This window comes from Delphinapterus leucas, chromosome 2 (genome assembly GCF_059928025.1).
Source record: "Delphinapterus leucas isolate spDelLeu-1000000601 "Yukka" chromosome 2, BTC_Dleu_Yukka2, whole genome shotgun sequence".
Lineage (NCBI taxonomy): Eukaryota > Metazoa > Chordata > Mammalia > Artiodactyla > Monodontidae > Delphinapterus > Delphinapterus leucas.
In genome coordinates, this window is record NC_143130.1 from 62,842,778 (window position 1) to 62,860,605 (window position 17,828).

Below are 17,828 nucleotides of genomic sequence, written 5' to 3' on the forward strand. Positions count from 1 at the left end.
CTCAATCTTTCCTTTCCTTTCTTTTTGAGTTTCTAAACTCTATACTTTCTCTTCACTTAAAAATGTCTTCAGACTGACAAATAAGGCCTTATATCACATTCTGAAAAGCAAATGATGAAAGATGGATTAAAAGGGAATAATTTAATGACACTACTTCAAAGAAGCAAAAAGGTGTTTAAAACTCCTCAGGAAGGAAGGTTATTGATATAGGCTCTAAAAACTTACACAATTGGTATAATAAATAGAAAGGAAATAAGAAAAATATTATCTCTAAAGATCAACATTTTAAAGATGGTTACACAGTAAAAAACTCAAAATAATAATTACATCACTATAGACATCTACTGGAAGGCACTATCATTTGAAGACACACTCAGGACAAATCACAGCAAATGTTTGCTTAAGACCTGACAATCACTAGAATCTTAGGGTGCTAGGGATTAAAGGCACTTAAGGATAACCCATTTAGACAGGAACAGTATGTTAATGAGTACAATTAGCTCTTTATTCCAGTAAGACAGGAATGTCATGGTCTCCTGGTCAGTCTCCCTGCCTCCAGTCATTCTGTAGGTAGCTTCCAGAATGATCTTTAAAAAATCCCGATCATGTCCCTCTATCCAAAATTCTTCAGTGGCTCTCCATTTCCTATAGGTAAAAGATACACTCATTGTGATACATACATACATACCATTTATGATCTGGCCTTGCTTTTCCACTCTGCCCCATTTTGCCAACTCTGCCTCTTTCACTCTGCACTTAAGCTACCTTTAATTAATTACTGGTAGTTAACGGAACATTCATTTTTCTATAAAGCTTCAGGCCTTTGTACATACTCTTCCCTCTACCTGGAATGTTCTCCCTTGCTTGTCAATCTGGCAAACAACTACTCTTCTTTCAAGCTTGAAAACTTAGTGACCCTCTCCTAGACTCCTCAAGGCAGGGGCTTTTATTGAACCTTTAAATACCTGCATCACAGCAACTATCACAGGAGCTCCTAAGAGGCCAGCCCCCATGGCTGTCTTTCCCAAAGAGCAGAAGTCCTTGAAGATAGCACTAGTATTCCCAGTGCCTAGCCTGGTTCCCAGGAGATAGCTGGCACTCAACAAACGAAAGTGTTGAAGCCAAAATAAATGGAATATATTTTTCTATTTAAATTGTAATTTCAATATTCACGCTTAATCTTTTCCCAGGGCTCATGACAAGTAACACAGATGAGAACGGGAAGGGAGAGGACAACAGAAGAGATGATCATCACCAAACTGGGAAAGATGCACTGGAGTTTATAAATATAGATGCCACATAGCACACTGTGCACCAGCCTTGTCAAATAAGTAGGCCTCTCCTTGGCTGCCCCCAGCACTCACTGTATCACCCCCTGGCAGTGGGCATCAGCAACTTAGGAGGAAGGGTCTTAATCTATCTGGGCATTATTACTGTGCTAGGTCCCACCACAGTTAAATGTAAGCACCAGCTGGCAAACCACAGGGGACATCAACTTCATGCCAAATGATAAAACGAAGCTTTAGGACCACTTCAGGCTCAGGCTTAGCCTCAAATAAAGAGATACATGGGCCAATTTAAAGAATGTCAGTGGTGTAGCAGCTGACAGACTCAATTTTTAAAGATCTCATTAATGAGAACCTCTCCAGGAACAGAGATTATTTATTTGGGGGTAAGTTATCTATGTAATTTGAATATTGCACTCTGCCAACAAATTCCAGTACATGGGAAACTATTTTTAAATGTGAATGAAGCTAACTTAAAAGATAGGAACACAGTCTATAGTTTCTTTTTAAATAGAGATAATTACATTTTTAGGAAGTACAACAAATGCACAAACAAATGTTCAGAGCTGTCACTCTCACTTTGTTAAAAAACATCCAGATAATCTAAAAATGTGCAATTCTTTCATCTTTGGTTCAAATAGTTAACTTTGCATTGTGTGGCACAGAATTGTTATTCCTCAATAATTATTTGTTGAGTAAATGAATGAATGTTATACTTTTCAGAATGATTTTTTTTAAAGCTGCCATTTATGATGACATCACTCCATAATTACAACCATCAAGGCTGGCAATGTAATGACATTCCTTTAAGTTTATCTATTCTTTAAAATTTAACACTGATGGTCAATACATTGCCAAAGGAAGTTCTGGAGATAGAAGACTTTCAGGTGTTTTCTTTCAGTGTTTGAACAGTGCAGCCTTGAGGAGATGCTCTAGGTAAGTAAGATGAGAAATGTGGACAGTTTCACGTGGAAAGGAAACTGAGATATGGCTTACATAATTCCTTAATTAGGAAACCCCTGATTAAGTCTCATTTTAGAAAAAAAGGCCAGTTGATAAATGGAACACACAAACTAGGACTTGAAATTTTCCTGTATGAACTTTCCTCAGGAGAGCTCAGTTTCCCTAACCGGAAACTTACATAGTCAAATGCTAAGTCATTTTTGGCACATTCATCCAAACACGTTCTCAGCACCTTCTGTGTGTTTTAGATAACGTGCTAGGTTGTAGGCACAAAGAAAGAGGAACAAGCCAAAATTCTGTCCAGTAAAGGGAGACTAGATAGATCTTTCTAAAAAGTAATGTCTAGAGTACTCGGTTAAAAAGTGAGTGAAGGAGAGCTAAAGTCACCAACTAATTTCCAACAGAGTAGAAGTTATTACAAGATCCTGATTTCGGCAGGCTGATAAAGTAGTCAGGTGTGCCACATAAAAATCTAGCGATATTCTAGACATTTTGAGACAGACATAAGAAACGTGGGGAAATGTTGAAAGTCTGATTAAAAAAACTTTCTATCACTTCTTTAGGAAATCATTTTGGTGGCAGATACCCTGCTAAATTCAGTTTCGGGTGTATTAAAGTGTTATAGATCAGAGTTTGTTCAGTGATCATCACATATCACCATCACCCAGAGGAAAACCATCACTCTATAAGGGGCAACCTTCCTAAGCAGTTGTCAAGTGCATAAAAACCAATAATGATTTTTGTGCCCACAGAAGACAACACAAATCCCCCAAATAAGCAAGTCTTTAAAGCAGTGCTGTCCAACAGAACTTTCTGTGATGACAGAAATGTTCTATATCTCTGCATGTTGAATACAGTAGCTATTAGCCACATGTGGCTACTGAGCGCTTGAAATGTTGCTAGTCAGACTGAAGAACTGAATTTTTATTTACATTTTAATGAATTTAAATTTAAATAGCCAGATGTGGCTAGTGGCTACCATACTGTATACTGTAGCTCTAAAATCTATAATTAATTCTGTTATAAACAAAATAAAGTTTGCTTTATTTATGTTAAGGACAAGAAAAAAGGCAGCTGAATTAACCCTGGAGAGGGATCTCTAAGGTGAAAAACAAATGGATGGTTCGCATAAGTCCGTAGCTTTTTGTGGGAATGGTTGAATCACAACAGCTCTTGTTATACCATAACAGAGAAAGGAAGCTGTCTCAAAGGTAGAGGTCTAACAGGAGATTCTGACGTACGGGTAATCAAGGCCTATTCCAATCCAGTTTTTTTTTTTTTTTTTTTGACTTATTAGTTTTCAGAACTGTCTAAGAAATGTGGGAACTACAAAACAAATGCAAACCATGTCCCTTTGTTTCGCTATAACTAGCAGACCTTGGGGGACTGGGTCTGTCGCAGTACTTCGCTGTTATTTGTTATGTCTCCTCTAGTCCCTGTTGGCCACCTTGGTGTCCTGTCTCCTCTATCATGTTTCACTCTCTCAGTCATCAGTTGTATAGGCAGTCCACAACTTTTTGGACTTGGATTTTGTTGCTCTGCTTATTCAACATTTCTAATAAACATTCAAAATTATTTCTGCTTTATGCTACATTTTCTGGCTAGCACATCAAACATATTGAAAAAAAGAAAGCAACAGTATATTTTGGTGTAGAAATAAAGGAACTTCACAATTATTAAGCACTTCTATGTATCAAGTACTTCTTTTGCCATCAGCCCTACAAAGCAGATGCTACTATTCCCTCATGTCAGATGAGGAAACTGAAGCTCAGAGATGGTAAATAACTGACCCACAATCATGTAGGTGGGCAGTGATACAGCTGTCATATAAACCTAAACCTGTCTGATCCCCCAAACCTACGTTTTTTTCCTACTATATAACACTGCTTCCTAAGCCCGCTTCACAATGCAATTTTCAGAAATAAATTCCACAGCAAAAATTATGGTAACCCTTAACTTTCCTCCTTCAGTTTCTTCCATCAGTCCATCTGCCCTCTGACTAATTTTTTTAAAAAAAGAAGAAGAAATTAGGAAAGAAAATGAAAAAGAAATATGTAACTATACACCTAGACATAAATGAGTATATCCTAGAGATAGAAGACTTTACAACTGAAAATAGAAAAGTATACTGTTAGAGATAGAAGACTTTACACCTATAGATACAGCAGTATACTCCTAGACATAGAAGGCTTTACACCTACAGATAGAAGATTATACTTCTAGAGATAGAACACTATACAGCTAGAGACAAAAGAGTGTACTCCTAGAGATAGAAGACATTATACCTGGAGATAGAAGATTATACCTCTAGAGATAGAAGACATTATACATAGAGATAGAAGATTATACTTCTAGAGATAGAAAACTATACACCTAGAGATAGAAGACTTTACAGCTAGGGATAAAAGATTATACTTCTAGAGATAGAAGACTGTACATCTAGAGATAGAAGAGTATACTCCTAGAGATAGAAGACTTTACAAATAGAGAAAGAAGATTATACTTCTTGAGATAGAAGACTATACACCTAGAGATAGAAGAGTACACTCCTAGAGATAGAAGACTTTACAACTAGAGATAGAAGATTATACTTACAGAGATAGAAGACTTTACACCTAGAGATAGAAGATTATACTTCTAGAGATAGAAGACTATACACCGAGATAGAAGAGTATACTCGTAGACATAGAAGAATTTACACCTAGAAATAGAAAAGTATACTCCTAGACATAGAAGACTTTACATCTAAAGATAGAACTGTATACTCCTAGACATAGAAGACTTTACACGTAGAGATAGAAGAGTATACTTCTAGAGATAGAGGACTATACACACACACACACACACACACACACACACACACAAAAAATAAAATAAAAAATAAAAAAAATAAAAAAAGAAGAAGAAATTAGGAAAGAAAATGAAAAAGAAATATGTAACATGTGTTTGTGGAATGGTTCTAGAATATTTAAAAGGATCTGAAGCTATTATATTAGGTTTTGTTTCCTTTTGGTCTTAAAACACATTTTTTTTTTTTAAAGCTACTAGGGCATTAAATTATAAGAAATTACTCCAAGGGATAGTTTAAAACTTCATGCAAATGATTTACTGAAAATATTAAAAAAGGTAAGTTCCAAATGCCACCTGAAATACTTGTTCCATTAGGAAAAATAACAACAACAAAACAAAAAATAACACCTATCAGTTTGTAGAACTGATGGAGCCAATCCTATCTATTATTCAGTTATTATTTTACTCACATAGTAAAACCTTTCCAAAGAAGCAACTAACCATGTATCATATCCTATGGAGTCAAGTTATCACCACTTAAGCACTTAAGGAAAGTTAGGCAACATTTTATGAGTATCACATACTTTTAAAAGTAAAGCAATAGGTAGAAAGAAAGCTATTTTTCTGATGGGGCATCTGTAACTTGGTATTTTTGTACTCTATCATAATCTTTTTAAAAAAAAGTCTTAAACTTTGTGTCTCAAAGTAGATGACTTAAAAAAAAAGGGGGAGACAGCTGCAGCCCTTCAGTATCTTCTAAGAATTTAGTGGTTGCAATCATTATAGTCTAGTAATATAGACCAACTGGGTTCCAATCTTGGTTCAGTTCTTACAGGTTCTGTGACTCTGGGCATGGCACTCTGATGTACTTTCCTCATCTGAAAAATCGGGATAATAATTCCTAAGGTTGTTGTGAGGATTAAATGAGTTAATATGTAAGGCACTTAGCATATTCTTGAAAGCAATGCTCTATTTTTTTCTAACAATCTACATAACTGGGACGATAATAAGATAAAACAGTTAACTTTAACTGATGTGGGCAAATGGATATTTTTAAAGAAAAGATGCCATAAGATAGCATACAATCAGTAAAAATTTGTATATATTTTACTGAGGATGTCATGAAAGAAATTTCAGTGCAGTAAGAATGTCTGAAATATAATTCCTGATATATTTGCTACCTGAGGACATATACTAAATAAAAAATTAAAAAATAAAATTTTCATCTCATAATATGTCTCATAAAATGTAAAAGAATGGAAAAAGTTCAATAAACCACTTGACTATAAATCTATTCCAACTGGAAAATGTTATCCAAGATGGTTGCTTGGGTAAACTGCAAGGGTTTACTCTCCCCTACCCACAAATCACAGAAGGCTTCAGGAACTTAAAATGGAAGCCTTCTCCTTATGGAATGTATTTTCAACTGCATGTGGGTTGTTATGATTGAGTTTCCCAAAAGGACATAGTAGAGGGCTTCCCTGGTGGCGCAGTGGTTGGGGGTCCGCCTGCCGATGCAGGGGACGCGGGTTCGTGCCCCTGTCCGAGAGGATCCCGCGTGCCGCGGAGCGGCTGGGCCCGTGAGCCGTGGCTGGGCCCGTGAGCCGTGGCCCAGCTGAGCCATGGCCGCTGAGCCTGTGCGTCCGGAGCCTGTGCTCCGCGGCGGGAGGGGCTGCAGTGGTGAGGGGCCCGCGTACCAAAAGAAAAAAAAAAAAAAAAAAAAAAAAGGACATAGTAGAGCATTTCTCCAATAGTTTTACCTAACCTTTTGGTCCTCTTAAGGATGCCCTTATTTCCAAGTACACTAGCTGATCGTAGAATGATTTATCCTTACAATAACCTGACAGAGGAAAAAGACAAAGAAAGGAGGTGAGACACTAGGTAGAAGAACGCTTTGATATTATATGTCACTGGTTTCCAGACAGATGTGAGAATTGGTCAGTGGTCCATAAGGATCTTACTAGTGCTACGCATGTGGCAGTGCAGCTCATGCTACTCATCTCTCTCTTGACTTCATGGGAGAAGAGCACTAAGAAATCCTCGTCCAGCCCCAAGCTTTGCTTTTCAGAAGGAAACTCGGTGACCCTCAAGGGAGAGACAGATCAGAAGTCACTGGGCAGTCAAGGAAGAAGAGTGAAGATGATTTCAAAATTGAATAATCTTTGCATTGATAAGTACATTAGAGATAATTTAGTTCAACCCTCTGTGTAGTGCAGGATTCGCCTTCACAGCATCTCTGAGAGATGATTCCTCAGGCTCTGCCTAAACACCTCCAATAACTGGGATCTTCCCTCCTCAAATCTGCTAGCTCCAAGCCAGAAATCTGGGATATATTATAGATTCTTTTTTTTTTTTAAACATCTTTATTGGAGTATAATTGCTTTACAATGGTGTGTTAGTTTCTGCTTTATAACAAAGTAAATCAGTTATACATATACATATGTTCCCATATCTCTTCCCTCTTGCATCTCCCTCCCCCCCACCCTCCCTATTATTATAGATTCTTTACATCATTCATATCCAATTAACCACTGAGGTAATTTACCTGTCAAATCTCTCTTAAATCTGTCCACTGTTCCCCTTCCCCACTATCTTAGTTGAGGCCTTTCTTTCTCGTCCCTTTATGTGGTTCTGCAATGGTATCCAACTACCAGATTTCCTGTTACCAAATAATTTGCCTTTAATTCATCCTCACAAGGCAGCCTGCAGTGGACATTCTAAAACACAAATCTTTTTTTAGATTTTTTTTTTTGATGTGGACCATATCGAATTTATTACGATATTGCTTCTGTTTTATGTTTTGGTTTTTTGGTCGCGAGGCATGCGGGATCTTAGCTCCCTGACCGGGATCGAACCCACACCCTCTGTGTTGGAAGGTGAAGTCTTTTTTTTTTCTTTTAAATAAATTTATTTATTTATTTATGGCTGCATTGGGTCTTGGTTGCTGCTCGCGGGCTTTCTCTAGTTGCAGTGAGCGGGGGCTACTTTAGTTGTGGTGCCTGGGCTTCTCATTGAAGTGGCTTCTCTTGTTGAGGAGCACGGGTTCTAGACGTGCAGGCTTCGGTAGTTGTGGCTCGTGGGCTCTAGAGCGCAGGCTCAGTAGTTGTGGCGCACCGGCTTAGTTGTTCTGAGGCATGTGGGATCTTCCCGGAACAGGCCTTGAACCCATGTCCCCTGCATTGGCAGGTGGATTCTTAACCACTGTGCCACCAGGGAGGTCCTGGAAGGCGAAGTCTTAACCACTGGACTTCCAGGGAAGTCCCTAAAACACAAATCTAATCATATCATTCCTCTGCTTAAAACCCTTTACCCTTTAGTGGTTCACTACCACAAGCAGCAAAAAAAATCCAAGGTTTTAGCCTGAAATGCATGATCTTGTCTAACTCTCCAGGGCACACCTCAGCAACACTAAATGGTTGTGTTATCCACATGTACCAAGCCGTTTCGCATCTCCATACTTTTTGCTCATGTGTTGCCTCTTCTTTGCTCATGTTGTTACTCTTCTTTCCCTCTGTCAACCAGCTAAATAAGTTCAGAAATTATCTCCAGGAAGGCATCTTTCTTGCTTTTTAAAAAAATTTTAATTTTATTAATTATTTGTGTGTGTGTGTGGCTGCATTGTGCGGCATGCGGGATCTTAGTTCCCTGACCAGGGATCGAGCCCACACCCCCTGCAGTGGCAGCGCAGAGTCTTAACCACTGGACTGCCCGGGAAGTCCCCTGGAAGGCATCTTTTGACACCCTTCCCTGTGTAATATAAAAATATTCTGTGTGGGGAATTCCCTGGCAGTCCATTGGTTGGGACTCTGCGCTTTCACTGCTGCGGGCCCAGGTTCAATCCCTGGTCGGGGAACTAGGATCCCGCTAGCTGCATGGCATGGCCAAAAAAGCAAAACAAAAAAATTCCGTGTGTATTCTCTATCACTGCACTCCTCATATTATACTGAAATCATTAACTAGCTCATCTCTTTCCCTCCAGGTGAGTCTCTCAAGGCAGGGACTATGTCAGAATCCTAGCACATGGCACAGGACTCATGGTAACAGGTGTTTAATATATGCCTAGTACAAATTAAATACAGGACTTTTTCTGATGTGAGTTAAAATTTATAACTCCAATTTCCAACTTTTGCCCCATGGAACAATAAAAACCATCTTTCCAGGGAAATAAGCATTAGGCTGGTACATAAAAAGACAAACTTTAAATACTCTTTACGTGACATTTGCACTTACCTAAGTTGCTGTACGTTGCACTACAGGGATTCGGGTCCATAGGACCTGAAATGTCTCCCTTTTCCTCTTCCCTTTCCAGTTCAGGCAGCGGCAATGCCGATGTGACTGAAGTACAGCCCCCACCATCTTGCTTCACAACAGTGCTTGGATCCCGAGGAGAAAAATCCTCTGTCACTTCATGGGTCACGTGACTGAAACAAATCAGACCACCATCACACTGGCATTCAAAGGTTTTTGCTAAAATTTAGATTTATGGAAGGCACATATTGCCATAAATGTAAATAACTGGCCCTATAGTCACAGCAATGGGTCATAAACCCCAACATACTTGTCTGAATATAAGGCAGTCTTTCATGTAGGCAGATACTTCTATCATATATATATTGGGATACTTGATACATACTTGATTCATACATATTGAGAATTCAGTTTGGTAGAGGAGCTATAGTAGGCTCAGAGGGAAGTTTGAGAATAACAGGTAAGGAGTGGAACTTTTTTTTTAGGTAGTAGGGGTAGAGGGAACTGAATGCTTAACCTGTTAAAGAGTAATACACTAAAGTATTTAAGAAAGTATTTAGCATATTTACTACATTTACCATACTATAGTACAGTCATCCCTTGGTATCTGAAGGGGGCCGGTTCTAGGACCACCCACAGGATACCAAAACCCACAGATGCTCAAGTCCCTTATATAAAATGGCATTTGCATATAACCTACACACATCCTCCCATATACTTTAAATCATCTCTAGATTACTTATAATACCCAATACAACGTAAATGCTATGTAAGCAGTTGCCAGTGCACTGCGAATTCAATTTTTGCTTTTTGGAACTTTCTGGAATTTCTTTTCCCCTAATATTTTTAATCTATGGTTGGTTGAATCTGCAGATGTGGAACTCGCAAATAAAAAGGGTGAACTGTGCTATAATACTATAATAAATATGAAATACTTTACAGTATTTACTTTATTTAGTATGTAATATTTACTACACACTAAAGTATTTACGAAACTATTTAGTAAAGGATCAGGAGTAAAGTTGAGATTTAAAAAAGGAAGTAAAGCAATTATTTTAGGTAAACTGAGGCCTGGAAGCCTTGTTGCTAGGAGCACAGTGAAGCATCAACATTTTGCCTGTATGCATGCAGCAGGCAAGGCAAATGGAAAAGAAAGTTCTGACCTCTAGTTAATCTCATCTATTAAAATGAATCTCAAGCATCCCATTGGCCACATACCAGAGGATGGTCATCCATAGTGCTTTGTGTTTCCCGATCTTGTTTCACTGCTGCCTGCTCATTTGCTTATGGCTATGCCTTCCAGTCTTCCCCACATCCCACTCTGCCTGAACTTCCAATTCTGTTGCTATAGAGTACAAGGGGGTGTAATGATTATTAAATGTTGGTGGAGAAAACCGGCCTAGTTAGAAAATCTCATTGGGCTGGTTCAATGAAACAAATTCAAAATCAGGCACCTTTAATGGTTTCTGGGTCTACTAAAAGTATTCCTAGACTGTCACACACTCACCAGCTAGCTCTTCTTCCTGTTTCTTTTTGTTTTGTTTTGTTTTAATGGGCAAAGAGAAAGAATGAAAGGAAACATCTTATATACTGTGACATGTTATTTCTGGATTTTCAAATGGCAGTGAGTCATGGTGACATTTACAAGTTTCTTTAAAAGAGGTACTTTGTTTGATCATGTGTCATCAGAACATATATCACCTGTGGATTTGAGGGAGTAGATCTGAAGGAGGAGTACTTTCTTATCAATTTTTCATTATGGAAATTATGCATGTGCCAGAACAGAAAAATAAGCCTTGAAGTCTGCTGGATACACAACTTCAAAAATATTCTTTCAAAGCTGGCAGAGCCAGAGGTCTCTCTGTACTGAGAGTAAGCAATGCGTGGGAGGTACCATTATGGAATCTGGCTCTTGGGGATAGGGTGAGGTGGGAAGGGATCAGTTCACTAGCAGTCAGCAGGGTGGTTTATGTAAAGGAGGCCTCACATGCTAAAGCATGCTGACTCTTCTTAATGGGCTGCCTTAGATTATCAACCCAAAACAAAGCTAGTTTCTCATAATATGGAACATCATAAATTCAAGGTAACAAGGGGCTCTACTTCCACGCGTTAGCGAAGAAAGCAAAGTGACACTTCTGAGACCCTCTTAGACGCCACTTAGTGTCACTGAGAAGTTATCAACATGCTTCAGGAGAGGGAAAATGATCTTTGCTGGGCAAAAGTTAATTTAAGCCATTTTAAATTTCAAAGCAATAAATATAGTGATTAAAAAACATCATCCCCCTTTGACAGGAAAAGCATTAAACCTCCAGACGCTCTCTTCTTATTCTCGAGTCAACTTGAGAGGTTTCTAAAAAGGTGTTTTTAGGCCCCTAATCTCTGCAGCCTTGCTCTTGCCTTTTCTCTTACTTCCCCCAATCTCATCGTTATTACTAAAAGGAAGCTCTCTTTTCCATTTGTCAAAAATGATTGGTGAAGGCGGGTTCAGAAACCATGGCTCCACCCTTGCTTGTCTGTTTTCCTCCCAGGGAATGGGCTATTTATATTAAGCCTATTGTAAAAACTACAAGAAAGAGTTGCTGCTATTAACCAGTGAGGAATTCCCTGGGCCTGTTCCCACATACATGAAACATAACTCTGTACTCTTAAGGGGTTCTCAAAACAAAATATGGATGCTAAAAAGCAAGAAGTATTAAAGACTCACCCACTGTAGTCACTCATACAATTCCCCATTAAAGGAAATTCTACAGGGCCTTCTTCAGTCTGTTAGCCATGTTCTGAAGCTCTGATGAACCATAGCTCCCACTGAGTTCTGGAGGACTACAAGTGGGGCAAGATATAAGAGGCTCGAATCCTGCACCTTAATATAACCCACTGCACCTTGACCTTTACCTGAGGGGTTTGGTCTGGGAAATGAGCCAAATTACCTTTGGGAAACTAAGCAAAGTGAAAGCTACTTTTATTAACTCTTTGAGGACCAGGGCAGCACAACCTATATTCTCTACAAAGGTCAGTTTTCACAAGCACATTTTAAATAAGTGCACTGGTATATTAAATCACCAGTTAAAACAATTGTCATCTATGAAGAACTATGCAAAAGAGTTGATGAAAGTTAAATCACATGGATTTGCAAATGGATACTAAGATGTTTAACCTGCATTTACAGTGACAGCAGTGTCTAAAAGGAAGAACTTTAAAAAATGCATCAATGATATGCCATGTCGATGCTTGAGGGAAGAAAAGCTCTTTGTATGATTAAAATGGTAAAAGAGAGAGGAAAGGGGAAAGGAAGAGGTTTTGAGAGTTCAAGCTTAGATGTGGTAACATGCTGTGACTAAAAAATGAAAAAGAATCAAGAACAGCATCAGAGAAGGTGATTCAGTCACTACGAATAATCAAATTGTCCAGGAAGAAAAAAGGAAGTAAAATCCTATAATTAATTTATCTTAGGCATATTAATTTTATAAGGGAATATAATTTTTGACCATTGACTTTTTTAATGTTTCATATTTAGATATAAAATCAGAAAACCCTCCCAAATAGTAATATGACACTTTCCAAATACAGGCTTTATCTCCTAACAAAGTGGTTCACCACTGACCTTTCATTGGGAAATGTTTGATGTAATGGAGAAAACACCAAAACAGGAATCAGAGAACCCAGATTCTGTTTCCCTATTACTTTGATCTTCTGTACAAACTAGATGACAACATCAGGAGGGAGATAATGGAGAAAATGAAAAGTCCCCCATTTCGCCCATGAGATAGATGGTTAAAAAAAAATTCTTTAAAATGAAATTACAAGAAATCTACTAGGATTTCTAATACAATATATCTTAGCACATGTCTTGAAGTAGCAAATAATGATGAAGGTAATGATTTTTTTCAGGATAGGTACAAGTTGATATTCATTATTATAAAACAGAACTGTTAACTGATAAATGGCCCACAGAGAGGAAGTTATGGCTTTTCCATTCCTGCTATTTAAATTCATGTTGAAACAATCCCTAGTTCTGTAATGCAATGTAGAATATCTGTAGTAACTATGGCATTGACATCTAGGTCCTTGATCATCAGGCTGGGTCAAACCCTGACTTTGTCTCTCTTTTCCTGACCCTCAGCATTTGTTCTACTTTCAGAATGGGAGATAGCACACATTTCTTTTTACCTCAAGCTCTTTGACCAACGTTTCATTAATGACCAGTTTTTAATTGAGATTTGGTAATGTCTGACCTGACACAAAAAAAATCACGTCACTATCTCCACAAAGACACATCTCATTTTCTGAACACGGAGGATGAACTTAAGGTATTCAAATGAAATGGTAACGTTGTTACAGATCTGTCTGTAATACAAATGAATCCCTTGGTAAGTTTATATCTCAACAGTCTGCAATAGTCATACATAATTCAAAGCCGCAGAAGCAATCTCCTGCGGGAAGCTCACTTGGCTTACCCAGGTAGTAGGATTAATCATTACACCATCAAACGAAATAATCCTTTTTTTTTTCCCCCTGGCAAATTCATTCAAGACAGATTTTGGTAGAAATTCTGTTAATGTCTGAATATACTTTTTAAAAAGGCAAATCAAATGCCACATTAGAAAGGATTAAAGGCCTTTATGTATCCAAGTATTTCCACGATTTCAGTTCAACTTTTTCTTCAAATTCAACCACCTTCATTCAGCTTCAGAAGGGACAGTAAATGAAATCAGGCTTCTGCAGAGACCATCTGCCTCTTGGGGCAAATGGTATCCTAAATTCTCATTTGCCAGCTCTCTTCAGCAGCTGCATCTGTCTTTAGTTGCCCAGGTCAGCCAATAAGCAAATGCGTGATTTTTAAAACCTCCTTTTACCCCTAAAGATCAGATCAAAGCAATCAGAAACAGCATTTCATGGTTTTATTACTGGTTTCCAAAGCTGCTTATTTCTGGAGTTGCTGGGGATGATGGACCTTTGCAGAAACGGGATGTGAATCAACACGAGGAGGAAAGATCAAAGTTATCGAATCCCACACTGTTTATTTACTGAAAGGGGGAAAACCTCCACTTCCTTCTGTCTCCCTACCTCTAGGACCTCCCATCGATATGACATTTCTTAATCCTATCTTAGTTTCCAGGTCATCTACTTGATTTCGTTACACTTTCCAATTACTGGCATTCTCAGGTAGAAAAGTGTTGTGTCCATTGATCACTATCTTAGTGTCTCCAATTTTCCACTAAGCCTTCTGTCGTCTAACTGAAAACTTCAAACTTCTTATCCTGGACTGAGATTAACCTTTAACTGAGATCTGATGAGTTCTTGCTAATACGTCTAACATAGTCTGGTCAGACAAAGGTAGCTCTTCCTGGTGTGAATGAAGTGGCTAGGTCTTGGGATGGGGAAGACTGGCAGCCATGTGCAAGGTCTTGAATAGACTCTAATTTCCAGATACGGCACAGTTTCAATTTTTTTTTTTCTTTAACAAATGTGTTTTTTTTTCTTTAACAAATTTTTTCTTTAGCAAATTACAAGTGTCTTTAAGGCACTAGACTGCAAGACAGCAAAGTAGATAAAAACACAGGCCACTGTAAATCACTGTCACCTTCATAATACTAAGAAAAATTACAGTTTTAAAATCCTATGAAATAAAAATTCAGAATGGCATCTGTACAAATTAACAGAAAAGATAAATTAATCTTGGAAAAGAGCAATAAAATAGGGCTGCTTTTCTCAATAACAGAGGTGTGGAAGGAGATTCTCAGCGTCACCATTTGGCCTTAGCTCACTTCTAAAGAATGGGGTCAGATATTGATGTTTATTTCCTGGAAAGGCAAGGTATGAGAAGAAGCTATCAACAGGCCTCTCTAACAGGACTAACCTAAGGACGATATGGAACAGTCATTTTCGGGTCCTGGACTTTTCCCGCGTGCCCAGAAGCTCTGGAGAAGTGAGTCACTGCACCTTTCCCCAATGTCCTCTTATCTCCCTCAACTGCCCGTTTGCCCTTTGAGTCGGGGGAGCGAGATGATTATGTACACTAAACTCTCCAGAACATGGCACGCTCGCTGGAGGAATGGATATAGGGAGGGAACAGGAACAAACACTGCTCAGAACCTGTTCCTACTCTACGCTGCACAAGCCGCACACTGTTCTGTTTAACTCACAAAAACACCTCAAGAGGTAAAGGCGGTTATTCTCACTTTACAGATGGGGAAACCAAGACTGAAAGAAGTGAAATGAATTGTCTAAGGTTATGTGTGTACTTAGGTGACAGAGTCAGGATCTGAATTCGATACTATGCAACTCTAACACCCGTGTTCTTTCCACCACACCGATACCATTAGGTAAGCCTGGTGCATTGTAAAGATTCAAGAATAAATGCTTGATTATGAAGATGAAGAAGTAAAAGTGTTTTGAAAAGAAAAAAGCTATTATTGAAATGTGGGGTATTAATGATTACAGATGGATTCTTTTGAAAAATTCTAAACAAAGTCATTGTTTACATGGCAAAAGGATTTCTTTACATGGGAACTGCTCTGGTATAGAAAGACTGTGTTTATAGATGTTTGGCTTCCTAATAATAATCACCACCACTACCTCCACATCTGCTGACTGCTAGGTACTGTGTGCTTAAATATATATCTCCTAACAATAATACTCTGAGTAAGGGTTGTTATTCCCATAAGAGCAAATGATAATAGTAGCCAAAACTTACACAGTGCTTATTATGTCCCTGTTCTAAGCCACGTCTCTCAACAGTGGCACTACTGACATTTTGGACCAGATAGTTGTCGTGGAGGGCTTTCCTGTGCGTAGTAGAATCACACTAACATCTCTTACCTTCTATCCAATAGGTGTTGGAATTACTCTCTGCCTCCCCAGTTGTGACAACCAAATAGTCTCCAGACATTGCCAAATATACCCTAGGGGTATAAAAATCCCTTCCCCTCCCCTCCTGTTTAACACTTAACATTAATTCTTTTAAGTCATACAAGGTTATTATCTCTGTTTTACAAATGAAAAAATATTAAGCCCAGAGTGGTTAAGTTATTTGCCTCAGGTAACACAGCTGATACCTGGTGGAGCTGAGATTCAAACCCAGCACTTCAGCTCTAGTCTGTGTTCTAAACAGATACATTATTCTGTCTCTCAGTTTATAGATGAGGAAACTAAGAAGCAGAGCTCAAGAAACTTGTCCCAGATGACACAGCTAATAAGTGGTGAAAGCAGGATACAAATCGAGGTCTGAGTGACTTCAAAGCCTATGTTCTAATATATTATGCCAATTGTTATCAGACTTTAACATGTCTAAGAATTACCTTGTTAAAGATGCAGATTTGCGGCCCTCACCCCCAGGGGTTGATTCTACAGCTCTGTGGTATGATCCAGGAATCTGCATTTATATAAACACCCCAGGTGATTCTGATGCAGTTGTTCCTAGGGCCACAATTTGAGAAACTATTTTTTACTGCCTCTCTCTCCGCAGAGAGAAGAGGGAAATTAAGTATAAAAGGAGTAAAGTATAAGAAGTGAGGAAGAAAATTTTAAGTAAAGGAGCATCATTGCTCAGAAGCAATATGGCTGAACAGGGGAAATAAAATAATTTAAGTAGTCACAGATAAGAGATTCATAATGGGCTATTAAAAAAGGGAGGGAGTGCTTTGGGACCAATCCTTACCTTCTGAGGTTTATTCTTAGAATACAATTATACAAACTTACAAAATGTTAGGAAATGAGGATATGGCCTAGTATGACATTTATGATTTTTATTAGAAGGTCTGGCTGGATGAAGACCACTCTGAAAATAGGAAATGGCATCTGTGACACCAGCAATAAGTCTTCCAACATGCAGTACTATCCCAGTTCTTTGTATCAACAGAGGACAGAGGTGAACACAAAAGGCAGGCCCCTATGACTGAAAAAGCTGCTCCAAGACAGACCACAGCACCTGTACCTTCTACCCACCCTACCAGGGGACTCTTCTTAAAATCTCTCTTTTGTTCTGCTGTTCCTCTGTTCTATATCAGCCATTGATCCTTGTGACCTGTTGAGGTCAGGTCCAGACTACGTGCAGGACTTCAAAGCCCTTCACCATGAGGCTGCAACATATGTTTTTATCTTTATTCCAGACTTTCTGAGACACAATCCTTCAGCTCCAGACAATGTATTTACATAATTCCCTGTCCCTTGGACACACCATATTCTACGTTTCTGCTGTACCTACTTTCCCTTCCTAGAGTTGCCTCCCTTCTTCTTTCCATCTATTCCAAACTCAGCCAGTCATTAAAGACTATTCAAATCTCACATTACCCATGATGTCTTACTGTCCATGGGGACTCTTCCTTCTCTGAACACCCATGGCAGATGTTATAGACTGTTTGTGTCCCCTCCAGATTCATATGTGGAAACTCTAACCCCCAGTGTGGCTGTAGTTGGAGATGGGGCCTCTAAGGAAATAATATTAAATGAGGTCATAAGGATGGGGCCCTGTCAGACAGGATTTGTGTCCTTTTAAGAAGAGGCACCAGACAGCGTGGTTTCTCTCTCTGTACACATTATGGA

General features: G+C 38.7%; 1 protein-coding gene and 1 long non-coding RNA gene across 2 annotated transcripts in view; one reads left to right on the top strand and one right to left on the bottom strand.

Moving 5' to 3' along the window:
* Positions 1 to 5,095, top strand: part of LOC111177852 (uncharacterized) — a 38,436-nt gene extending 33,341 nt beyond the window's left edge. The window contains exon 3 of the long non-coding RNA XR_016392032.1: positions 1,191 to 5,095. This is a non-coding gene — a long non-coding RNA (uncharacterized LOC111177852). The remainder of the gene's footprint in view (positions 1 to 1,190) is intronic.
* The window catches only part of PEAK1 (pseudopodium enriched atypical kinase 1), a 64,170-nt gene that overhangs the window by 31,563 nt on the left and 14,779 nt on the right, over positions 1 to 17,828 (bottom strand). Inside the window, exon 2 of the mRNA XM_022580119.3 lies at positions 9,270 to 9,460. Coding sequence (XP_022435827.2) covers positions 9,270 to 9,460 — 191 coding nt within the window. The remainder of the gene's footprint in view (positions 1 to 9,269; positions 9,461 to 17,828) is intronic.